The 26,838-nt window shown below is 41.3% G+C and overlaps 1 protein-coding gene across 2 annotated transcripts in view; it reads right to left on the bottom strand.

Annotated features, from left to right (window-relative positions):
* Nucleotides 1-2,771: 2,771 nt before the first annotated feature.
* The window catches only part of LOC115082208 (tropomyosin alpha-1 chain-like), a 44,281-nt gene continuing 20,214 nt past the window's right edge, over nucleotides 2,772-26,838 (bottom strand). For both annotated transcript variants that reach the window (XM_029586460.1, XM_029586459.1), the window contains one exon: nucleotides 2,772-3,403. In XM_029586460.1, coding sequence (XP_029442320.1) covers nucleotides 3,321-3,403 — 83 coding nt within the window. In that variant the 3' untranslated portion in view covers nucleotides 2,772-3,320. The remainder of the gene's footprint in view (nucleotides 3,404-26,838) is intronic.

The raw sequence follows: 26,838 nt of genomic DNA, 5'->3' as shown, positions 1-26,838 counted from the left end.
TGAGTTGGGGGGCAGGGGAGGGGGGGGGGGGGTCAGGGTTTCTTACTCTGGGATTACTACTCCTTTAACCAGCATAGCGATGGTGCCAGGAAAGCAGGTTCCCAGTGCTGCTGGCGATAAAACTACAGGAACAAAATATTTCATTGTATTTGTCATTTTGGATGGCAAATAAAACAAATAGTGACAAATGATTCAACTCAGCACACCAAGACTGCTACTGCAATCCTGATTTATTATATACTGACATTTGGTCAGTTTACATTCAGGTATATAGGTATTTCCCTATCCCCAGAGGGCTTACAATCTAAGTTTTGTACCTGAGGCAATGTAGGGTAAAGTGACTTGCCCAAGGTCACAAGAAGCAACAGCGGGACTCAAACCCTGGTCTGGTTGGTAGCCCATTGCTCTAACCACTAGGCTACTCCTCCTCCCCAAAGAAGATTAAGATGGTGGTACACTAAAGTCAGCAAATTCATGCTCATTAGGAGCATAAGTTTTCTAGAAAGTAGAAAGCATTCTATCAACCTCTCTAATTGTTCCAGCCTTCAAGGAGAAACTGTTGCAAAGCCTCAAAATGTTATGAACCCCTTCCAATTATATTAAAAGTAGTGTAATGCTAGTCTAGCAAGTTATGTTTTTTCTTCTTAAATTCTATACCCAAGATTCTACCCCAATTGGATCCTGCCCTAAGCACACCACCTACCGTTTATGAAGAGTGAGGCCCAGAGCAGAGGTGCCATAGATATTTGTTCATGGTCACCAGGGTATTTTTCCCCCCCACCCCAAATTGGCTGCATCTTCCTCCTAGCCATCACAGCCGTGGTTCCTGGGTAGGGGGCCTACATGCCATGTTTCCCTTCAGATCCTGATACATATAAGGCAAATTTTAAAAGCCCTATCCGCGGCAAAGCCAGGAACTATGCACTGAAGTTGGACCGGCGCATGCCATGTAGATTTTTTTAAAAAACGCGCAAGTATGCACATATCTCCTGGTATGGGCACAAAATGGTTTTGCAAAGAAGGGGCAGGGCATGGGCGTTCTTACATTTCTCAGTGAACTCTGTGCTTAAGTACAGTTCTTACACACACAAGCACATGCCATGTTCCCTACCATCTGCTATGGATAGCATGTAAGTCCTGAAATAAAAACCCTAAAGAGTTTAGTGTGGTTTTAATGGTTGGTGCTCACAGTGTAAAAGGTAGGTTAGTTAACTAAGAGGTTTAGGAAGTCATATCCTTTACCTGGGAACAAACTGGGGAAACTGGTAATTGCATCAGCACATGTCTACTAAAATCCCCCGACTTATGCAGTAGAGTTAGCATTTGCTTACACAAGCACGTCTATATAAAATTGTGCGTTTATGTACATACTATTTTGTACCATGTGCACATATACACATCATAAAATGGCTGCGTCCACTGGCGCTGGATGGCATAAGCGCAAACGTGCGTGCCCACGCAACCGTTTCAAGTTTACCTTCCCCGTGCACATCCTAGATCCCATCCATAGGTGCCAGGGTCGTGTAACAGCTTGGGATTTCTATCCCCAGCGTGTGCAGGCCTGACAAAATGGTAACCAGATCCAGAAGTCTCTGGTCTTCATTGCAGAAATGCCACTGTGCCAGCTCGTTAATCTGTTTTGCATTTAGTTCTGACAACCTTCAACATGCCAGCTTCTTACTTTAACTTCATGAGACCAGGAGTAAAACAATTTTTTTTTTTTTTAAATGCTTTAAAATAGGAGCAGCTAGAACTTATATTCAAGAAAATTTCTGGTTTGGCATAAAAGTTAGTCCAGACTCAATAAGGAGCTGCATAAGAACACTTCTTCAGCAAGTAAATCTATATGTTTTTTTATGCACAGATTTCACCTTCCTGTTAATATACTAAAATAGCTTGGATTTCCTGAAAATCTGACTGGCTATAGTTGAAAACTCCTGTGTTAAGACTGTGGCAAGTGCATGCAAGAATAGGTGTTTATACTTTGGAAGCACCATTGAGTGTCTTTTTTTGATATTTACTTCAGATATTTTCTCTCTCGACCCATTTTGCTCTGTACCAAAAGTGCTGGAAGGTGAGGTGGTGTTAGAACACTAACCCATTCTAACAACTTTTCATAGAAAGCAACAGGGATATTGTGCGTTTTGGAGGCTTGGTTTGAAAATGCTAATTTGTTTCTGGTTTTCAAACTTGTCTACAATAACCAGTTTGGTCTGTAGCAATGTGTGTTATTTTTTTAAGTTATTGTGTCTATAGGTAGAAATCCTTTTTATATAGCTATCCAATATTTCATATGTTGGAAAGCATGAAGTACCAAATACTACCCCTCCCCCTTTAGCTTATTTTAGTCAGTCAAAATAAGCCACCCACACACACACAAAAAAAACCAACCCAACCCACAGCCATTATACATGCACCAAAAAAGCATCACAGTACACCATCATTTAGAAAATTTCCTAAGTGAGCATCTTTATTCCATATCATTGTACATTGTTTACATACAGGCATACATCTAAAACAAAGTGTGTAGGATATAGTGAGGCAATACCAAAATTTACTATCCCCCATCTCACACCAATAAAATACATTTTAATGATCTCTCCCAAATCTGATTTGCTTCCAAAGTCACTGTTTTCTTTTCAAACGTTTAATGACATGGAATGGAAATTCAAGCACGGAATGTTGTCCTACAGTTTGTAACGAGGCTGCAAGTCTACAAGAAGCTGGACTCTGGAAACCTTAAATATTAAAGAGGCAAATCATTCATTCTGTTCCCATTATAGGCACGGAAAAATCCAAATTTACACGGCTCAATAAAACTCACATTAAAAAAAAAAAAAAACAAACACAAAATAATTACTGTGCTAGACAAAAAACTTCTAATTAAATGAAGTTCCTGCCATTGTACAACAGTAAACTAATTTATCAAAGAATTGCCTTTTGTCCAAAATAGCACCACTCTATGTTTGATGTCAGATTTCTGTTTCCTCAGAATTAGCCTGGTTAAAAAAAATATAGTTTATACTTGAAAGACAATGGGTCCAGACTAAGCATATATGTATCCGTGTGCACTGCTGAACTCTCTACAAAGTATAGGCAACATTATAAAACAGGAAGTGGCACACTGACACAGTCATGGCTGAATCCATACATGGCTTGCCTTTAATGATCTCTCCCAACTCTGGCTAGTATTTGGCAGATGTTTCTTGTGACTTATTTGTGAAAATTAAAAAAAAAACAACAAACAAACAAAAAACACCTCTAAAAGGGGCATCATGGCAAGCAGGCGTAAGAAAACAGGGCTGCAGTTAAGGCAGTTTTCACAAGTTGTTTAACTCCAGTAAAGTTTGATCCAGCATCTGATGCATATTATGGTTCTCTTCTTTGGCATGTGCCACTTTCTCTGTTATAGGATTAGAAAATTAAAATATATGAATAGTGTTTTGCCAAAATGCTATCAATACATTAAGACATGCAAACACTCATTACATAACAAATTAGAAAAGTGCATGCTAAAATGAGCCTTCTTCTCCTCCCCCCTTGATATACACAACATACTAATGGCCAGAGTGGGTTACCAAGTGTCCTCATAGGCCACCATATTCGAGGTTCAGAGTACGTGCAATGTTCAAATAGCAATTTTTACCCAGCCAAGAGACAGAGCTGTGGAAGAATCATGAAGGAAGTTCAACTGTTCAGCAGTGGTTTTCAAAAAGTGTTAAATTTGGTACAAAATGATATGCATGTGGGGAAGGAGAAGGAAGTTTAAGACATGACAATTTGCGATTATTACAAATTAAGACTTAACTTTTTACTTCTAGAACTTCCCCCACCCTCCCAAGGAACAATCCAGAATTTTTTTTTAATTACTTCTCTAAATCCCTGGCACAATACAAGTTTACAGTGCAATAAAATAGCTTTCAATAGCATGCACACACCAGTAGCAAATTCACAAAGCCCTCTGATTTAGTAGTGTAAGTAAGGAGCTAGTTCAATGCCATCACAGCAATGCACACATGCCTCATAACCCCAAATATTTTTACATGGGGCTCCCAGATCTAGAGCTGCATTACAAGCTCTTTAATTGCAACTTAACTTGCTCACTAAAAGCTTTCAGATACAATGCAGCTGGAAAGATGGTTTTTTTCTGTTTAAGAAAATATTAACAATCTAGGATAAACATTCTTCCCTAGCTAGCTGTAAACACTTCAAGTTTAAATTTATGACATCAATTAAAATGCAGGCCATTGAATTTGGTCTGAAGTGCTTTACTCTAGGGAGATGCTATTTTTAATTTACTTAAATTTATAGAAGTATGGTAAGAATGTATTTCCCACCAAACCTCTGTCCCTTCTTCTAGCTTGGAAGTTATGATGCTGTAGACTCAGTCTAGAGTACTTTGGTTTTCCATTGGGTACCAACTTCTTAAAACTGAAATCTCCAGTACTGGCCTAAAGCAGGTACTGCATCACTCCTAAACTCAGACTGAGAGGACTTCTTAGGAGAAGAATAAGTCAGCTAGGGTACACTGTCACTGCTCATTCAAAACTAAAGCTCAATCCTCATTCAGGGCCAGCTTTAGTTCGTTAGTAAGACGGCTGTTTTGCTCAAGTTGCTGGTAGAGTTGTTCTGTACAGTCAGCAAGCAGGTCAGAGAAAAAAAAAAGGAAGAAAAGCAGAATGGGCAAAAGGTTAGATACAGTAACAGTCAGGCAGGAGATTAAATAAGGCAATATACCACACACTACAGTTACTTTCCTTAAAACAGAAGGATCTTAGGAACTTTTATAGATTACCAATTTTTCTCCCCAACATGGGTTCTGGTATTAAAGTGCTTGCAGAATGGCCATTATGATTAGAAAGAAGAGAAGATAAGGGTGGAAAAATTAAACTCTCCCCATGTATACTTAAGACAATTTAAAAAGAAAATAGCGATAACAAGTATACTAAATGTTGCAAAAAACTGCTGTGTTCTCAAAGCAGTGTGTCCGGACAGTTCAACTGAGATGGGCATATGCAGATTCTCAAGAAGTGATGGTCGAATGACCAATACTGCACCATCTTCACGGTTTTCTATTAAGACATACATTGTAGTCCATGACAGCTGCATCTAGAGGTTACACTGACTGAAAAACAACCTAAACTGACCCTTATGAAGAAAAATACTACCACTTCTGTTGATGAATCTGGTGTGTTCTTAAGATGTACACTTCATATTGTGATCCATTGACACCGTTTTTGATTACTGAAAATGTATTTTTCGTGTTATACTCTATGAGCAAGTAGTTGAGAGTAGTAGAATATAAGTATCAAAAAATGAATAAAGTATTTGGGTTTCCAGAGGCAATGAAATCACAAAAGTACACATTCCACAAAGGCCAGATGTAGTAAAGCAGATAGGGCAGGGTAGGATGGGGGTTCAGGAGAGATGACTTAGAACCTGTGACAAAAAAGGAGGTACAATTTATGGAACTGTACAAGAACGCAGGTTGATGTATGCTGGCAAGCCCACAGATAACTTGCACGTAGCTTTTGAGACCACAGATCCCCACTTCAGATGACACCTCAAGAAGGGGCCATGGTAGTCAAAGCTTCCGTACGTCATGCTCGGACAATTCTTGTGCTAGTCCAATAAAAAGGGATCAACCTGCAAAGAATTCAGCTCTCTCACTGGCCAGCACAGCTATTACGAATTATGGGTGTGCAGGGAAAAATTGTTTGGGAGCAGTCTCTTTTTTTCCTGCTAAAAAGGCCATCAGACCTCAAGAAACTGCACTCCCCTCCCCCCTTCACTTATGTGCCCCCAGATGAGGGCAAGAGGAGGCAGGGCCAGAACAAGAATGCAATGAAATGTCAAATTTTGTATAATTTTGGACTGGAAAAGTTAAACAAGAATGTTTGCTGATTTTTATCTAATAGTTAAATAGGCTGTTGCTATTTTGAAAGGTAGAGGGTATGCTATTAATACTATTTCCCTGCCTTAAAACCCTTTTATACAATTATGCCCATTAATGCAGTGTATTAGTATAACCTCTTACTTATGCTTAATGAGGGAAAAATAAGATCTTCAAGTTACACATAAATCTCAAGATGCTTTTCTGGTATGCACAAGAAACCAAAAGCTGACAATTTGCATTTTTCAGGTGCCAGTGAGGTCAACCAATGCAAGCTGCATGGATTTGGATAAGAAGCATAGTTTAGAGTAACCTTAATACTGCCCCTCTGTCTATGACTAGCTGTGACAGGCTATATTGGTTTTGCCCCATGCATGGGTGTTAACACAACTAGTCAAAATGAGATTCCATTTAAAAGAAGGGCAGGTTCTCCTAATAACTGTACTCATCAAAAGTACCACTGTGATTTAAGAAAAAAACAAAAAAGGAAGGACGGACTTTGAGATGAAACACTTCTCTCCGTGCACCATCACAAAGTAAAAGTCACAAGTATGAACACTGGAATTCATTTCCTTGTTCAGTACAAGTCAAATCTGCTGAAAATCTCTTAAATACTTCAAAAAACAAAGCCACCCTCTTTTCTGCATTCACTTCATCTGTGAAGCTCCAGAATGCATCCTCTACCTTTAAAGTGCATTGGTCAACAAAACTGTTAATTGGCGTACAAAACTTTTTTTTTTTTTTTTTAAAAAGAAACTGATATTACAAGAGAGAATTTTACTGTAAAAGGTGTTTTGTTATTTGTAGACACCTATCTGTTAAGACATTATTCTGGGGCGATACGCTACTTTTAGCAGAACCCTGGGGGTCAGATTCAAGTTTCAGGGAAAACTCAAGACAAAAAAAACAAAACACTGCCCAGTTTGCCTGCATAGTGCTGAAATCAATTATTGGATAAAAGACGTGTTCCTGACATAACAGGAAACTAATACAAGAGGTGAGGGAAGAAGATGGGTTGGGAAATCTAAAAAGATGTAAACAAGAACTCACACAAAAATTCAGTAAGCACCATGGGACTAGTTCCCACAAGTGATAAAAGTTTAAGAATTCAGCAATAGCCCTAAGGTACTTATTGCAGTTTTATGCAAGATTTTGCTTGCACAATTTTCTGTGCATTTTCTTTTCCCCTCAAACAAATGAGAATTAAATCCTTGCATGAGATTGAGATGCAAAATAGATGCACCATCTCAATATCATGCAAAAAAAACCTGACGTGTAGTCTTCCTGAACTGTTTTGTTTTGCTGTTGCTCAAAACAAACCTGGGCCTAGTTTGCAGGATGCAAGTGTGTGCGTCATGCTAGGAACGGTTCACAGAGACTTGCTGCTGACATGCATGGAAAAAAATGGGCATCTATAGGAAAAAAAAAAGGTTTCTACAAATTTAAGATTTTTTTTTCCCCTATTCTTGTTACAATTTTCCAGAATTTACAAATTAGTACTTATACAGTTTTAGGATTACCAAATTACATTTCTGCCACTGGAAGTGCAAGGAAACCTTTAATTAAAAGTGGCACAAGATTTCCACTTCTTTCCCACAACATTTGTGGAACTCCCACACCTATAATTTTCTGGTTTGCTGCTTTAAGATCTGCTCGTTTCAGGAACCCACAAATTCCAGTTGTCACACCTTGTTCCATGAAAGGAGAGAAAAATATTTCAAGTACACATTGCACCATCACTGCTTGACATTTCACTACAGCTCACAGGACTGAAGCATTGACATACTATTCATTATCCCGTTTTTCAAAACAGCACAACAATAAAATATGGCACAAATAGGTAAGCAAAGTAAAAATCAAACCGATATAAGATAACAGAAATACAGAAGATCTCTTCCACACAGTAACTGAAAAAGAATCTGCTCTGATGTCCACACGGGCCACACCCTCTGCACAGATCTGTTTGCTAGGAAGATGGGGTTCTCCTGACTATATATATCTAAAGTGAAGCAGTTTTTATATCTTATTGCATGCAGCCAGGCTTACATAACTTTTTTTTTTTTTTTTTTGGTCTGGAAATCCTTGCTTTCTCTGGGTCGCTGGAAATGGGGTTTGCGGAAATAGCTGCTATGGAAAAGATTAGTGTTATGCTTAAGAGCAGAATTGAAGGATCTGAAAGTTTAAGGACTCTATATTGGTTTTGACATAGGTCCCTAGATGGACTTCACTTTTTCAGTTACTGTGCGGAAGAGATCTTCTGTATTTCTATTCCACAGCCCCTCCAACACAATGGAAACCAATGTGTCCCGTATAAGAACTTATGCCTACTAGTTCTTTACTTTTTTTTTTTTTTTTACAAATGGATTTAGCACCATATTGGCGCGCCAATCCTCCGAATCAAGGTCCAAAGAAAGATCTGCATTCCATCTAGTTATAAAGGGTGGTGCTAATCTCATATTATGAGACTCATTACAAAGATAAATCTGCAATACTCATTCCCCTGCTACATGCCTTAATCCATCTCTCCCTCTTAGGAAACTGTTATCCCTGTGCTAGACATATCCCTCCATAATTGTAATGTGTATAGACTGAGATAGCAAACTCAGCTAGCAATTCTGCAAAGGATTTAAAATTTGTCAACCCTCCAAATTTGACTGAGAAAGTTTAGGCCTCTGTCTTCCTATCTCCTCATATCTAGTGAAAGACAGGTCAGACGGTTTTCTGTTAAAGAAATGGGAGATAGTATACCAACATGTTTTGAGCAGCTTATTAGTGTCCTGCCAGATCTTAAGAGAATGAAATAAAATTAACCTACTCCTGCTGATCTTATTGGATTGTGCCAGGAAGGTAAAAGAAAGAAGCCAAACTGTATTGGTTAGTTTGTAACTCCCATTTTGCACCAAGAATACATAGAAGGATCGTTGCTGAGCCATCCTTGCCACTCCCACCAGCCTTGAAGATAAATATTTAACATTATTTATAATCCGCAAATCCCTCAGATTCATTGTGGATTACAGTCAGTCAACAGACATAAAAACAATGCTACACGATACAATATAAGACACTATAAAATCAAAATGTGGAAAAAACTCAAATAATAAAGCTCATCTTCCTGAATTTTAGGTAGCCTGGCTGCAAATTTCCAATGGAATAGAATTCCACAGCACAGGACCAATTACAGATAAAGCTTTAAATAATTGCATTTCACTTAAACATGAGAAAGTGGAAACATGTAGGGTTTGAGAAGGCATGTAACAAATTATTTTATCCTTCAAACAAAAGAAATCTAGATCTAATACTCATTCATAAAGCATTGTCAACTTAAACTGGATTCTTTGAACAATAGGTAACCAGTACAACTCTTAAGTATGGAGTAATACTTCCTCTATACCAAAAGCCAAACCATTCTTACAGCAACATTTTGGGCAAGCTGCAAAACAGATGATATTTAAGCAACCCAGCATACAGAGAAAAATAGCCTAAATTAGTTTAGATCTTAGCTTGAACTACTAAAACTGAAATCGGATGCAAACCAAACCTAGACAGTGTCTCTCCCCCCCCGCCTCACAGAATTCACCATCCATTCGGGCCAATACAGTAAAGCATGATCGTGGTTACCCAGTTTTTAACCCGCTTTGGATGCACATTTTGGACGCGCAAGGCATACCCGCTATTCAGTATCGGCTTTTACGCGTCCTTACCGCTTGCCGAAAAGGACGCATATCCCTTTCCGCCTGCCACATGTATATGACATGTTAACGATCGGATTAGCTATTCCCTCCGATACAGTAATGTGCGCCCAAATTATCGCCCTGTTAACCAGCTCATTTACCGCGTCTTTAACCTGAATATTTACCGCCTACCCTGTCCCTGGCGTTAGTGTGGTGTTCAGTCAGCGTACCGGACAGCGGTTGAGAAATGCGAGGCCCGCCTGTGTGTGTAGTGGTGCGTGAGCATGCTGACGCGATCGCCCAGCATCCCTAATACTTTTATAATATAGAGAGACTAGCGGATTCGCTTGCCAGCCCTCAGCTTGGACGTCAGAGGTTGGGCGCTCAAGGCAGCGGTGCCTACCGCTGCCTACAGCGGTGCCTACAGCAGCTTGGACGTCCACTGCCTTGAGCGCCCGGCCGGACGTCCAAGGTCACGGCTTGGACGTCCGGCCAGACGCTCAAGGCAGCGGTGCCTATAGGCGGGAAAGGTCCATGAACGGAAGCCGCGACCTCAGACGTCCAAGCGGCTTGGCGTTTGAGGTCGGGCTTTCAAGGCAGCCTTAATCAGCGGAGGCCCTTCACCTTGAAAAATAATGGGAGAGGGGAAAAGCAGATCAGCTGCCGCGGAGTAGGACTGAAGGATGCAGCATCAAGGACGCTCACGTCTCATCATAAGTTCACGCTTGAATCCCACGTCTGAGTTGATGAAACTATTTCTCCTCCCCACCCTCGTCTGCGTGGCTCCTCTGGACCCTGCCGGATCCTACCACCCTTTGCAAGGAGCAGGGGGAGGGAGGATGTCCAAACGCTCACGGAGCCCCACTTGACGTGCTCAGCAGCCCACTCCTGGCTTTGCATCCGAGGTCGGGCGCTCAAGGCAGCAGTGCCTACAGCTGCATACAGCGGTGCCTACAGCGGCTTGGACATCTGCTGCCTTGAGCGGCCGGACGTCCAAGCCACGACCTTGGCCGTCCTGCCGGGCGCTCAAGGCAGCGGTGCCTCCGATCATGGATGCCCGGATACAGGTGGGAAGGTCCATGAACGGACGCCGCAACCTTGGATGTCTGAGGTCGCGGCTTCGGTTCATGGACCTTCCCACCTGTAGGCACCGCTGCCTTGAGCGCCTGGCCGGACGTCCAAGGTCACAGCTTGGATGGTCTGGCTGGGCGCTCAAGGCAGTGGGGTCTGTAGAAAAGAACCATCCACTTACCTGGTGGAATGACATTTCAAAGGACAGGTACCAGCGCAACCTGGATACTGTATAGGCGCTGAATATCGCTCTATACAGTAAAATGGATTGCGAGCGCCTACCGCTTCATTGATGCGCTTTGGACGCCGCTTGGATTTGCGTCTAATTTGAATACTGAATAGAGCGGTATGTGAACCAAAATATGAGCGCGGCAAAGGAGCGGGCCCCCAGCACTGCCGCACTGTTTCTTATGCGTCCTTACTGTATCGGCCCGATTATATTTATGTATATGGCTAATCCAGTTCTATTATGTACTCCTCCATGATGTTAACTTTAAGCTATTTTAGTTATTTTGGTTCCTCTCCACTCTATCCTCTTAACTTCATTCATTTTTCTCTCCCTTAGTCTCTCGCTCCCGTTCCATTCTTCTTCCCCTTTTATTGCCTGCTCCCCTCCTCCCCGTTCAATGTAATTTTCCTCTCTTTTGAGTTAACTGTAAACCGGCATGATGTGCTCTTCGAATGTCAGTATATTAAAAGTTCATAAATAAATAAATAAATAAAATAAAGAGAAAATGTAAGTCTTAATAAAAGTAATGTATAAAAAGGAATCTTAGCTACCCTTTTTACATGAATGATTAATAGCAAATTAGAGTCCAGTATGACCCCTAGGTTACAAGCCTCAATGGCAAATTTTAATGAACAGTCTCCTAAAATAGGTAAGTGTTGCACCAAAGAAAAAAAGTCAAGGCTCTTAGCCATATAAAAAAGTTATTTTCTACAGACCACTGTTATAATAATCCTCAGATTACTAATAAAAGAATAAAAGGAAATTCACCAAACCTTTTCACTGCATAAATATATACTAACCTAGAGGTTGTTTTAAAAAAAAAGGATGGCAGGCAATGAAGATCCTTCTGGTACTCCCCATCATACCAGATTGAATAAATCTGGGATATCCAGGTCCCCTCCCGAGGACCCAAGAGGATTGTAATGGAGGGAACATAATGCAAGGATAATAAAGAATGACCTCAGTGTATAGGGCTACTTTTTCTAATGATACAAATTTGAACCCAGAAATAGCCGCGTCTCTAATCTCGGGTGCTAGAAGTTCTCAGGAAAGATTAAATAACTAATAGGAAAGAGGACATCCCTGTTGTACTCCTCTTTGGATATCAAAACATTGAGAATGCCAACCATTAACAAAAATCCATGCCCTGGCATTTCTATACAATACCCTAAATACAGAAGGAATTTGTTGGGTACACCCAAGTATTTAAGTATGGACAACACAGATTCAGGAAACTGTCAAATGCAACGGATGACAAAACTATACTTCTTCCTTCTTGTGCCTTTAACAGACGGTCTGCCTATCAAGATGGGCATGAGGAGTTCAAGCCTAAGTTGGCATATCTTTGCAAGTTTCTGGACATTGTGCTGATGAGAAATGGGTCTATACGCACTGCAGTCCATATATATATATATATATATATATATATATATATATATATATATATATATATATATATATACACACACACACACACACACACACACATACACACACACATACTCATATACATGAGTCTACATTACTTATGTTAAGGATTTCGATGTTTTGTTTGTTTAATCTATATTTGTACACTGCACCTTGTTATCCCCCTCCCAGTTCACATGTACTTTCCAAGCCTTACTGTTCAAATGTGAACCGGTATGATGTCTCCTACTAATACCGGTATATAAAAAAGTCTTTAAATAAATAAAAATACATATACATACATAAGAATTAAATGCTTCTAGCAAATTCCATGCCCATAAAATTAAATAGTCCTCGTAGAAGGGGGGCAACTTGAAAATGTTTATAAAAATCCAACTGATGTTCGTCAGACCTGGAGCTTTTCCTGGAAGTTAAATTCTTAATTGCTTGAAGACCCTTTAGTTCATTTTTAGGAGCCACTACCTTCCTCTAGCTTCTTGCAGTAAAGCAGGTAAACACAAGGAAATCAAGATGTTTTTCAATTTCAGAATTAGTGCCCTGCCCTTGAGGTTCAGCATATACAGACTTATACAATTTCTGAAAAATATTTGCTGTTTCTGAGAGAAAATATTACTTGGAGCCCTTGTTTTCATGGCACCAATAATAGTGGTGCTGATGGGATGCAGTTTAATAGCTCGCTAGCAGAGAACCAGGGTTATTTCTCTGGCGGATCTCATTGATTTCTCAATGTGGTCACATCTGAGAGTTAAGCTCATCCCTAGCCAGTGTAAAAGCTCTGTTTTAGTCAAACCATTTTGTTTATGTTGGACTTCTAGTTGGCGTATGAGTAGGCACTTTCATTTTTGTTTTATTGTTCTTTAATTTTCCCCAGGAATTTATCAGGGTTTATTATGACGAGAACAAAACACAGAAGAAAATCAGTTGGAAAAAAAAAGTGACTCATTACTTTTCCAGGTAAATATCTGAGTTTAGACGGTTAGAAGCCAGGACAATAGAACATTAAGCAGATTATCCCTCTTCACCAGCAACCCTCTCTACCCCTATCCCCTGCCTAGCATGCCCCTCTTTCTCCCCTCCTCTGTAATAGCGTTTGTCCTTACCAGGCTCCAGGCTTCTCCTCTCTCCTCCAGCAGCAGCTTCCTGACATTCCTATGCTCTGCAGCATTGCACTTCTATTTTTTTTTTTGCACAGGGACAGGGAGCCTGCCAGGAAGTGCACAGGACCTGCTCTGTAATAGCAGACAGACAGCAGGCACTTTGGCTGCTTAGGGTATGAGAAGAGGGACTTTAAGCATGGCATGGGCAGCGCTCGGAGCAGCAGGCACTTTGGCCCACACTGGAGGCCTTTAAAAAGGTGCATCTGTAACTGGAGCAGCTTTTTAAATCTTCCTAAAATAAGGGCGAATATTGGTTTAAACAGATTGGAAAGATTCGGGGAATTTATGGGTGAAAAAAGAAATCGTTTTAAACTGGAAACAAAGGACCCCCATGTTCTTGGTATCTTTTTTTTGTTGAGGTGACTGTAAAAGGCTTTTATACACCCACGTAGGAAACTTTTGGAAAGCAGTTCTAAGTAAGGGGTTATTATTCTGCCACAGGATGGTGAGGCTGGAATCCTCTAGATCTTCTCTAATTGAATAAAAAAAAAAAATTCAGGATTTTCAGTTTCCACCTGTTCCTCAGTCCACTCAGACCAAGAAAGGATATAGTACTGTGATTGGGAGATGATCAGAAAGATAGCAAACCAGGATACCACAAGCTTTGACCTTGGATATCAAGGCATGACTACATAGGAAATAATCTTACTTTTAATACTATGATTTGGTGAATACGTGTACTCTCAATTGCTAGGTTATTCTTCTCTCCATACATCCAGAAAGATGGAAAATTTGGATCCCAGTCAGTAAACTTTCCAGTAACAGAATGAACCAATGGCAACTGTGATTCGTGAACCTTAGGGTTCATACAGATATTCCAAACCAGCCCTTATTGCTGAAGAGGAGGAGGTGTTTAACACCAAAAAAAAAAAAAAAAAAAAAAGATTTAAAAAAAGCCCCCCCCCCCCCCCCATGACTGGAATTAGGGCCATAAAAACAATTCACAAAACTAAGGTTTTCCCAAACAAGATAAGAAAATTCAGGGAAGAGCCTTGTGAACCAGAGTACATACTTTATACAAAAGAAAGTTTTATCTGCTCCCCTTCCAAATGTTTGAGGTGGAGTACAAAGTACAATGCAGAAAATACAGCGCCCACTTATTCTGTTTGGGGCGGATTTTCAGAGCCCTGCTCGCGTAAATCCGCCCAAAACCGGGCGGATTTATGCGAGCAGGGCCCTGCGCGCCGGGAAGCCTATTTTACATAGGCCTCCCGGCGCGCGCAGAGCCCCGGGACTCGCGTAAGTCCCGGGGTTTTCGGAGGGGGGCGTGTCGGGGGCGTGTCGGGGGCGGGCCCGGTCGTCGCGGCGTTTCGGGGGCGTGTCGGCAGCGTTTTGGGGTGGGTACGGGGGCGTGGCTACGGCCCGGGGGCGTGGCCGCGCCCTCCGTACCTGCCCCCAGGTCGCGGCCCGGCGCGCAGGGATTTACGCCTCCCTCCGGGAGGCGTAAATCCCCCGACAAAGGTAAGGGGGGGTTTAGACAGGGCCGGGCGGGTGGGTTAGGTAGGGGAAGGGAGGGTAAGGTGAGGGGAGGGCAAAGGAAAGTTCCCTCCGAGGCCGCTCCGATTTCGGAGCGGCCTTGGAGGGAACGGGGGGAGGCAGCGCGGCTCGGCGCGCGCAGGCTATACAAAATCGATAGCCTTGCGCGCGCCGATCCAGGATTTTAGTGGATACGCGCGGCTCCGCGCGTATCTACTAAAATCCAGCGTACTTTTGCTTGAGTCTGATGCGCAAGCAAAAGTAGGCTTATTCGCGCTTTTTGAAAATCTACCCCTTTATCTTGTGATACTCCACTCTGGATGTGCAAGTTTTATAGGAATGATGACTGAGTAAATTGCCTTTTAAGGAATTGTAAAGTTTGAGACCTTGATTGGGTTAGAAATACCACTTACTTTCCAGGACACTGACTTCTGAACCCATAACACCTTTCATCTAGCAAGATCTGATAAGGACTAAGACAAATGTTATCAAAATGTACACCAAACTTGGTTAAGCAAACTTTGCCGAGCAATACAGTAAAAGCTTAAGACAAATTATTGAACATGTAGTACTGTATCTAAATGGGGGTTTTGTATTTTTAATTTGAATCCCACAAAAAAAAAAAATCAAACTATTCCTTTCCAAAAACAAATTTGAAGTTAAATGCAGATAACAGATCATGTCCAGACCTTCCCTTAAAATAAAACCCCTTGCAGCCCTCTGCAATAATAAAATTTCTTCCAAATGCTTGTGTCTTTAAAGCACAAACCCTAATCCCAAATCATCTACCCCTAATCCAATGATTTCCAACCAACCCCATAAAAGCAAGTTACCCAGAAGAATAAATCCCCTCACAGGAACAGTTCCTTCCCCTCATTTAGGCAAGTGCAATATAGAATCACCACACCCTATTGCTCAGAGCAGGGTAAACGTCCAGTCTCAGCTTGCAAAAAACGAGGAAAAAAAAAAGTCTGATCCAAGATAACAAAGCACCTTCCTGTGCTGAAAAAGTGCAATACTGCTGTGTCTTAAATCTGTAAAGAGTGCACGTAACGTAGTAAAAGTCAAGAAAGAAAAACAAAACATTAGTCCAATAAACTTAATTCACATTTAGCAAGAGTAGAAAAACATCCAGAAAGGAAATGTACTGTGTCACAACCCAAAAGGCCAATGTGGAGGGGAAGAAAAAAAAAAAAAAAGTCAGTCCTTGCATAAATAAAGTATCCCCTCCCCCACCCTAACTTTATAAGTGGTAAAATCCTATTTGCAGTCCCAGAACCAGGATTCTTTCAGACCGGTAATAGCACAAAGATAGCTATGTGGCCCAAGAGGAGTCAAACCCATCAAACACACAGTCCACACGCCAAATACTGTTCCAAAGAGAGACAATTTAACAATCCAAAAATCAAAGTCCAGTTAGAAGAAGCAAAAGATGGGAGGAAAAACCCTTTATTTAAAAGCTTTTATAGACCGGTATTCGTGTGATCATCAAATCGGTTTATATGGAACTAGAACAGAAATACATTGAAACAGGGTACAATAAACTTGGAGGGGGAATAATTCAGACTGAGAAGAACATTGCAAATATAACTTGATGATGACTTCATAATAATTGCGCAGGGAGCATAAAAAAAATGTTTTTAGAGGAGAGGATAAAACCGTTTGTGGGGCACCTTACTAAGTCCAGAATTCAACTTCTCACTTCCAATCACAAGTCTAACCCAAGCTATGGGTTTCAAGACAGAAGAGATATCCCAGCTGGCCAAGGGATCCCCCTATCTCAGAGCTTCCTTGGGACCCCACAGCCAGTCGGGTTTTCAGGATATGCATGAGAATTTGCAGGTCATTGAGACTCAGTAAATGCAAATCTCTCTCATGCATATTCATTGTGAATATCCTGAAACCCCAACTGGCTGTGGGGTTCTCAGGACAGGCTTGGGAAGCCCTGCCCTAGCTCCTTGGAAACCTTCCTTGGTTTCTCCGACAAATCCCAAGTTCTCATTTCTTCTGCAACACAAGTCAAGATCCAAGCCTCAGTCTGGAGACTTCTTGACTTGAGAGAGCCTCAGCCCACTTTCCTTCCACTGCTCCATGCCTTAATGTCAAACTCTTCCTCCTCCGTTGTCTTGGGGAAGCATCTTGAAATTCTTTACTCCTAAACCCCTTAGGGGTAGATCTTAAAAAAGTACGCCGGATTTTATAAGATACGCGCGTAGCCGCGCTTATCTTATAAAATCCGGGGTCGGCGCGCGCAAGGCTGCGCAAAAATCGGCAGCTTGCGCGCGCCGAGTCGTGCAGCCTGCCTCCGTTCCCTCCGAGGCCGCTCCGAAATTGGAGCGGCCTCAGAGGGAACTTTCCTTCCGTGTCCCCCCACCTTCCCCTATCTAACCCACCCCCCAGCCCTAACTAAATCCCCCCCACCTTTGTTGTGCAAGTTACGCCTGCTCGAAGCAGGCGTAACTTGCACGCCGCCTCACCATCCCCCGGCACAGGCCGCAGTGCCGGGGGACTCGGGATCGCCCTCCCGGCCCGCCCCCACCTCAGACCACCCCCTGACCCTGGACACACCCCCTCCCGCCCCTTTTACGAAGCCCCGGGACTTATGCGCGCCGGCGGCCTATGCAAACTAGGCACGCAGGGCTTTTAAAATCTACCCCCTAGTGAAAGGTAATTCTTCCTCTATCACCCTAAACACCACCTTCTAGAACATCCCTTGAGCTGGAAAGGTCCCCATGTTCAACATAGCACATAAATTCTAGTTTATAGTGATGCCTAAGCTGCCTTACAAAGAAAAATCATCAGCCGAAGGGTGTACCATTAAAACAAACAAAACAAAAAAAAAAGTTACAAGCTATGGCACTGCAGCCAAAGACACACAAGCTGTTAGTTACCACTTCTCCCACCTGATCCCAAAGTTAAGAACCAGACTAATCACAATTTAATGGCCAATATTAACTCCAGCAGCATTTTCTTTGCTAAAACTGACCACTTCTTCAGGAGTGTTGAATATGATTACCTTTCCTTTATGAATGACCCTTAACTTAGCTCAGTAAACCATCATGTACAAGACACCTTTCTGACCTATTGCCATTTAACTTCAGTGTGTCCTTATTCCTGGTTTTTGTATATACTTAGTAAAGTCCTAGAAGATAAAAATCTTCTTCCACTAATACAATAAATCTCCTTTTTGCTGTGCAATGTCCGTGATATTTTGCTTGTCCGAGAACTTATGAAGGCGCACAGTAATCACCCATGGCCTGTTATGTAGTGGGGCTAGGGCTCTATGGGTGCCATCAACCCCTATTTTGGTTTCTTTTTACTTCCAGGTCCAGAAACTCCAAACTGCCATCTTGCCACAAAATTGGTAGGGTGTGAACCTTCCACCAGATCTGGCAGGCCCAGAATGCAAATATTATTCCTATGATTTTGATTTGAGATTGTCCCGTTTCTTATCAAAAGCTTTACATTTTCCTAACATGTCGATCTTGTAGCCATAGTTAGTAAGCAAATCCTCCAAGTCACAAACTCTCAAAATCTAGAGCAATTTTTCCTCCTCTTTCCATACAGAAGAAACCAAATGTGCCTACCTTCTCCACAACTATTCTCTAAGGTCATTAAAAGTATTGGGCCAGATTTTAAAAGGGTTATGCACATAAGGTACGCGCGTAATCCTTTTAAAACCCCCCTGCGCGCGCCGAGCCTATTTTGCATAGGCTCGGCGGCGCGCGCAAGCCCCAGGACACGCGTAAGTCCAGGGGCTTGCAAACAGGGGCGGTCGGGGGCATGGCCAAGTACCCCGACACAGCAGCCTGTGTCGGGGCCTGCCGTGCCGGCGCGCGTAAATTACTACTGCCCGGAGGCAGTAGTAACTTTTCAGATAAAGGTGGGGGGGGGGGGGTGTCTAGATAGGGCCGGGAGGGTGGAAGAAAAGTTCCCTACGAGGCCGCTCCGATTTCGGAGCGGCCTCGGAGGGAACGGGCAGTGCGCACAGGGAACTGGCAGCGCGCAAGTTGCACAAAGGTGCACCCCCTTGCATGCGCCGACCCCGGCTTTTATAAGATACGCGCGTATCTTAAAAAATCCAGCGTACTTTTGTTCGCGCCTGATGCGCAAACAAAAGTATGCGCACGCTGTCTTTTAAAATGTACCCCATTAATTCTAAACTGAGAAGTTTTACAAGAACCTTGTAATCATTTCCACAGATTTAATATGCAGATTAGGTGTTTCTTTCCTCTCTATTTGAGGAAGAATCTTTGCTGAGAAACATGCATCTGGCCAGAGTAATCGATCCATCACTTACCCTTTGTTTTGTTTTTTTGCAAGCTTTTCAGCCCAAACTTGGCAATTGATCTTTTGGGAAACTCCTAAGCCATTTCAGAGGCATTTCAAACAGTCCACAGTTGAATAAACTTAATAAAGTCAGGGGATGAAGTGGGAGCTGAGCTGCTGCCACTCCCTGGTCTTCCTTTCTGATGTACTAAAGATCACACCCCCCTGTTCAACTATCCCAAGTTTCTGTCCTCTTCACAGTTAGTGATCTAAATCTCTCCACAATTGTATGTTTAGCTTCAATTGGACAAACAGTCTGAAGGCTGGTAGATTAAAGATTATTACATGAAATAGTTCCAGTTTTTAAATCAAACTTTATTCTCTATTTAACAATTAAATATTATATTTTAAAAATTGAAAAAAAATTGCAATGTATCAGACAGCATGATGTAACCATGTACTGAAATCCTGCCATTTATCATAAGGTATCAGCCAATGGCAAAGCATTTTTTAACAATTTCCAATGATGCACTATAGCCTTATCAAATCAACTATGGTGCCAAGAAAACATTTTTTAAAGTTGCATTAAAAAAAAATGCAAACAAGAAAAACCTGCTACTCTTAAGGATATTGATGTAACAGTAAGAGACATTGTGATTCTGGAAGAGTTCCTGGTTTTAAAAATAAACACTTCTGCATGGTATTGCAATAGTGCAAACTTAGATTTTCTGCATCATGACAGGAATGCAGTTCTAGGTACTGTAGATGCACTGGTACCCACTAGGAGTACAGAACTGCACGTAAGGTCAGAAACCCTTTATTCCCACTATTGCAATATTACATTAGTTTATACAGAAATATTCTTAAGTGCTCTTTAATAGCCTGGCCTTTGAAACCAGATTGCGGAATCTTTTGGTGTTACAATTCTTTAGATACAAGACCATATATATTATGCTGAAGTTACTATGGTTATCTTACCATGTGCATCTGTTGCTTATAGATTTCACTAGCAAGAAAACCACTCTGTCACCCCTACTGTTCTATGTAGGACACACCTATTGACAAATACCAAACAGTATACCACCAACAATGAAAATATGCCAGATCTTTGACACTTCTGCAATACAAACGCTTTTTATAATATACAAAGTTAGATATTACTTGTTCATTAGTGATCTAGTACAATTCCTATGTATTACACTCGCCACAAACCACATCAAAACTACTATCAGGTCAATACAGTAAAGTGCAACCGCGGTTACCCTGCTCCTAACCCGCTTTCTACTCACTTTTCGGCCGAGTTAGTCCAACCCGCGATACACTATCCCCTTTAACCTACTCTTACCGCCTCATTAAATCACCGGGTAACCCCTTCCGCCCGCGGCATGTATATTACATGTAAACGATCGAATTAGCTATTCCCTCCCATACAGTAACGCGCGCCCCGACTATCGCTTTTTTGCCCTGCCGTTTTGCCGCGCGTTTAACCTGCTAATTTACCACCTACTCCTACCCCTGCGTTAGAGGCAGGGGTAAGGGTAGACAGCAAACTTTCCCCCAAAAGGAAACCTAAAAACCTAAAATCCCCTCCTCCCGAAGAGACTTGACATGTTACCAACTTACTTTTTGTTGCTTTCAGCCCCTTCCCTTCTCTGCCGTCCTCCGGAGGGGGCAGCCGGCGGCGAAAGCAGCTTGCAGCGGTCCCCCCCCCCCGCGCAGGTCCCAGGTTAAAGTTGGGATCCACTTCCTGGTGCCTGTCATTTCAAATGTCATTTGAAATGACAGGTACCAGCGCATCCAGGATACTGTATAGGCGCTGTATTAAGCGCCTATACAGTAAAATGGGTTGCGCGGGCCTAACGCGTCACTGACGCTTCTTGGACGTGGCTTGCATTTGCAAGCTATTTAAATACAGTATCGAGCAGTAGGTGAGCAGGACTGTGCATGCGGCAAACGCGGGTGCGCCCGGCACTAACGCAGCTCTTCCTACCGCTCCTTACTGTATCGGCCTGTATGTAAGGAAGAAAAGGAGCTTCATTCACAGCATTTATGTGTGTACCCAGTGATGACCGTCGACGAGTCTAAAAGTTCACTGTTCAGAAACCAAAAGTTTAAATGTCCTAAAGAGTACTCCGCCGATAAAACTCCAAAAATTGTTTGTTTTTTTTAATATCCTGCACAACATTTGTGCTACAGAGCAAATGAAATTCATAAGCAAGTCTCTGAAGCAGCACCCAAATTCCATATAAAGGCACAAATTATTACAGGTTGTTGGGCCTTTATATGGAATTTGGGTGCTGCTTCGGAGAGTCGCTTATGAATTTCGTTTGCTCCGTAGCACAAATGTTGTGCAGGATATTAAAAAAAAACAAAAAACAAACAATTTTTGGAGTTTATTGGCGGAGTACTCTTTAGGACATTTAAACTTTTGGTTACTGAACCGTGAACTTTTAGACTCGTCATCAGTCATCACTGGGGACACAAATAAGTTAAGTGCGCTGAATGAAGCTCCTTTTCTTCCTTAAATAGTAGTTTTTATGTGGTTTGTGGCGAGTGTAATAAATAGGAATTGTACTAGATCACTAATGAACAAGTAATATCTAAGTTTGTATATTATAAAAAGTGTTTGTACTGCAGAAGTGTCACAAAGATCTAGTATATTTTCATTTAGTGGTATACTGTAGGCTTACAGATTTCAACCTAAAGATTAAGAGTCATAAATTGCAGTGTATTTATCAAAAACAGACATTCAATTTTTTTCCAGTCTAAGATTCAAAAGGGGAAAGATGTATGCAATGGGGAAAATGGTCCTGAGGACATACTTAGCCAGTCAAGTTTTCTAGACATCCACAATGAATATGCAAAAGATGAATATGCACAGATGGCAGTGTGCATGCAAATCTATTCGGGATATCCTGAAAACCTGACTAATTGGTAGCCTTCGAGGACCAAACCGCCCACTCCTGCCTTAAGGGGACTGCAAGAGAGACACAGCCAGATACATCTAACCTTGAAAACCGTCAACAGATCCCTGGTATAGCTGACATTCTTAGAATTGTTCCCACATCAAAAGCAGCAGCTCAGCTAAAGTCAGGATTTTGGGTCTGCACTGGAAGCACATTAATTACAATAGACCATAATGCAGAAAGCCCTAGCTAGTTTTTGCTTTTGATACTAACAACCCTGCACCCCCCCCCCCCCGTGTCAGGTTTTCAGGAAATCTACAGGGAACATGCATGAGGCGTGTTTGTATATGCATTGTAGACCCCATGCAGATTTCTCATTGTGAACATCCTGAAACCTCCAGCTGGCTGTGGGGTGACTTACCAGGCTCCCCAAATCTGTCCTACTCAGACATTATAAAAGATGCGAGCTGTTTAAAGTTTCCTTCGATTTGATATCCTGCTGCCTCGCTATATGCCAACAGAATGGTTACAAATCAGTTCTAATACATAAATCATGCATTGTACCCTCCACTCTCGTAAGAACACAAGAAATTGCCACGCTGGGTCAGACCAAGGGTCCATCAAGCCCAGCATCCTGTTTCCAACAGAGGCCAAAACCAGGCCACAAGAACCTGGCAATTACCCACTAGGGATGTGAAGGAAACAGCTTTGATTTATAATTGAAAGGTGGTCGAAACAAAACAAACAAACAAAAAAATTCAGGTTTTGGTTCATTTGCTAAACTGAAACGTTTTACCCTCCCCATGGCCCCCTCACATGGAGCACACTTAAACCCCTTCCTTGGGAGTCTCCAGTGAAGACAGGGGCAGGAGTGGTTCAGTGTTGATCCTGCTCTGGGTTGAAAATGGTGCCAGTGCTTTTTTTTTTTTTTTTTTTTTTTAACAGCCATAGAACAAAATGGCACCAGTGCCATTTTCCATCTGAGCTGGCGGGACAGGAGCAATTTAGGATTCCTTCTGCCCATTTCTTAATCTGAGACCCCTGCAAAAGGGATAAATGTGGTCCAGAAGTGGAGGGCTTAGGGGAAGGCATTTCATATCTTCATTTTTTTTTTCAGTGACTCTCTCGAATGAAAGTCACATTTTTTTTTGTAATTTTTTTTTTTTAAATGAAATGAAACCAAGTGTTTCACCATGTTTTTACATTGGTTTTTAATAGTGTACACCCCCACATTCCTTGGCTCCACACTCCAGATCCCCTGCCTCTCACATAATATTTTGTCTTGCCTCACCCCACACCTCGTCTACACAAGTCTAACTCTTCATTAATACACCAGAGATATGCTATAGATGTGTTCACTTTTGAAGTGATGGCATAAGTCTTTTGCAAGTATTTTTGCATCTTAAAGGAGTTAAACAAGAGAGTAGTGATATTGCAGTGCAATATGGGGTACATCATGAAGCCTTCCAGCATTTAAGAAGGGCTGGACCAGAGGGTGGATGTTGGGAGGTGGGGGTGTTTTCTACTGATAAGTGGTTTCTAAATATTTATCCATCAGGTTGCTTTTCTCCAGTTGCTCAAAATGCTTTGTTGAAGTAACTTTCAGTTTGCTGCTGAAAAGAAATAGTTCCCAAACAGCAAAAACATGAATTTGTACCTGCCATCAGGAGGAGGTAATCTGTGAACATAAGAAAAGGGCCATCCTGCATCTCAGGAAAGAACGCATCCTCTTATCTGACTTGCACTGTGTAGCAGCAGCACACCAGAAAAAGGGATTTTAACCAGAAAACAGATCAGATAGGACCTACAGGCCTTAAGACTATTATGCTTAGGCAAATTGAAGGTCTGCTTTACAGGACATCTGCATACATTTAGTGCAATATATATTCATCTTCCCCTCCCCCCCCCCCCCCAAAAAAAAGCCATTTGCCTTTGTGGTTTGACACCTCCATTTCTCCCCAATCATGTACTATTGCTGGAGGTGTGTCTCCTCCAAGCAGTACCCTTAATTTATTTATTTTAAAGTTTTTCTATACCGTCATTAAGTTATTTACCATCATAACAGTTTACAATAGGGCACGTATAGTAAAGAATAGATCGTACTTTACAGAAAGGGTGCCAATAGTATCCGGTAACAAACATTAAGTACTATATGGTTTACGACATGGAATTTTCATTGATGAAATTCACATGAGAGCATATGCGTTGATTTTCAACATTTCGGATTATTGATTACAATTATCTGAGGGGTAAAAAATAATTTCCAGGTGGTATCTGAAGATTATGTGCTGGGTGCCCTATGCCTGCTTTTCCTTATTTATTTGCTTGTGCCGTTCTCTTTGTAAAAGGCTTGTTTGAAAAGTCAGGTTTTGAGTTTATTTTAAAAAGTTTATAATTTCTCTGGAGTCCTAGATCGAGGGGCATAGTGTTCCATAATATGGGACCAGCCAATCATAGTGGCTGGTCCCATATTATGGGAAGCCAGAAGGGTCTGCTAATATAGCTGCAGTTGTCTTCCCTCCCTCCCCAGGCCTAACTCAGGTCAGCTCCATTCTAGCATGCAGTGTATAACGTAAACTTATTATACCCATTATATTTTTCCCTCTAGAGAAAAGGTTAGATTTAAAGGATTGGTCTAAAAATGCCTGTAAAAGAATGTTTGCAACACAGTTTTATAATAATGCACTGTTTTACTCAAGGCTTAAATTTACTGCACATTAAATTGAGACAAATACATTTTGTGGCACAAAAAAAACTTTTGCTGCGTTTAAATCTGCCCCTAAACGTTCTCTTGAGTCACTAAATTCCAAGAACAAACATGTTACGAAACCACAGCTACCATTATCCACTTATGCAGGCTTACTGGATGGACAGATATGAAGGGAGACAATTAAGGTGTGAGAGGAGTTTGAAAGACAGCAGCAGACAAAAATTTTCTACCACCACTAAATGCAGATTTATTAAAAAGTCAGCCTTTTAAAATAAGAAAAGTAAAGAAATAGCAAACAGGTGACAGATTGTACATTGGGAAATTTTATTTTACATTGTAGGTTTCTGTACAATAGAAAGTATGTTTATGGGCTGGGCTGAGATGGGGTGCGAAAAACAGAAAAAATCCCCCCCAAACTTAAGATCAGTTGGGAGAGAACAGGACAAAGATCCCAGGAAACACTGAAGAGATCAGAAAAGGTGGTGGTAATCCAGGCAGTTGGAGAAGTCTTTGGAGATGTGAAGTAAAACAGTTTATCTGCATGAAGATAAAGTTAGAAAACAATGTATTTGCCTGATGGAAGATTCAGAAAATGGAAACAGCAAAGTGGAAAAAAGCATGCCAGAACCCAAAATGTGTGACATACCACCATACCAGCTGCAGGAGGAAACAGCAAAAGGAACACTACACTACCCATATTTATGCACACAACACACACACGCAGCTGTATGAGCAAGGTCACCTGGGATCTATTTCTCAAAGACTGTGGCTTATCCCTACCATTAGAGTAGGAGAATAAAAGCTTACAAAGTCTATATATAGCTAGTTTTGTAAAACTGAATTCTCCAATTGCTAATTTATAACCTATTTTTCAACAAATTAATTACTACCCAGACATAAAATAAAATGAAATAAAACTCTATAATGTTTTCCAAGTGTGTGGTTATGTTATAATTTTTAGACCTAAAATTGGTTCGATATTTTATCCATCCAGTTCCCCCTGTCAGGCTACATTCATGAGTTTGAGTAGTTTGCCTGCATTAGTGTATTATGAATTAACCAGACACTGAGAAGTGACTGCCATCTCTCCATCACGGGAGAGATGCCATAAGAAAAAAAAAATAGTTTACCAGAATGTTAAGCTGATAAACCACAGATCAGAAATACTCCAGGATCAAAGTCAAACTCAACAGCACAAGAGGCAGTCATCAGGGAAAGAGGTTAGTATAAAAAAGGGGAAACAAGTTAGAACAGAAAGAAAAAGATGAACATTGAAGATTAGTACAATTAATTAAAAAAACAAACAAAATAAAAACCCTTCACTTCATGCCAATACACATCACTGGCTCGAGCCAAACTCAAGATTACAAAAAGTTCCAATGCAAAACTTGGTGTAGATAATCATAATCTTTTTAAAAAAAAACATTTTTGAGAGAGAGCCAGATGTTTTCTAGGATTCTGAATCCATTATAGAAGAATTAGTGTGATTGTGAGTAGTCAGTTTGGGTAAGGTAAGATTAAAAAGTTAAAAGCATAGTTTACTTCTGTTGAGTATCTTAACACTAGAAAGAAATGCAAAATGTTATCAAGCACCTCTATACTCATTAAATTAACAAATGCTATCGCTGTATAACACCAGATCATCCTGTGCCTCATTTGCATTTTCCTCTTTTTTGCTTTTGTAAATACAATTTTTATAAAGCAAAATTGCATTTTGCCTGGTGTTACAAAATTATACTTTCTCCTTCCAATAACTCTGCTACTTCCAGCTATCCCAATCTTTTTACTGTACTGCTATTTCGATGAAGCTTAGTTTGTCTGCTTGAGAACTTTGCTTATCTTTGTCCTTGTGCCAATTAGTTTTGCCACAGCAGATAAAATAATCAGTTCTCTACATAGTACCTAGCATAGGTCTTATTCAGAAGAGCACTTATGATGGCCCAAACGGAAGTGAACCAAAATGGCAAGGGGGTGTAATTATCAGGAAAAATTTAGAAGCATTAAATAGAGAAGACCAGGCAGCAGATT

This window comes from Rhinatrema bivittatum, unplaced genomic scaffold, assembly GCF_901001135.1.
Source record: "Rhinatrema bivittatum unplaced genomic scaffold, aRhiBiv1.1, whole genome shotgun sequence".
Classification (NCBI taxonomy): domain Eukaryota; kingdom Metazoa; phylum Chordata; class Amphibia; order Gymnophiona; family Rhinatrematidae; genus Rhinatrema; species Rhinatrema bivittatum.
The sequence above is the reverse complement of the archived record's forward strand: the minus strand, read 5'-3'. Positions and strand labels throughout refer to the sequence as shown.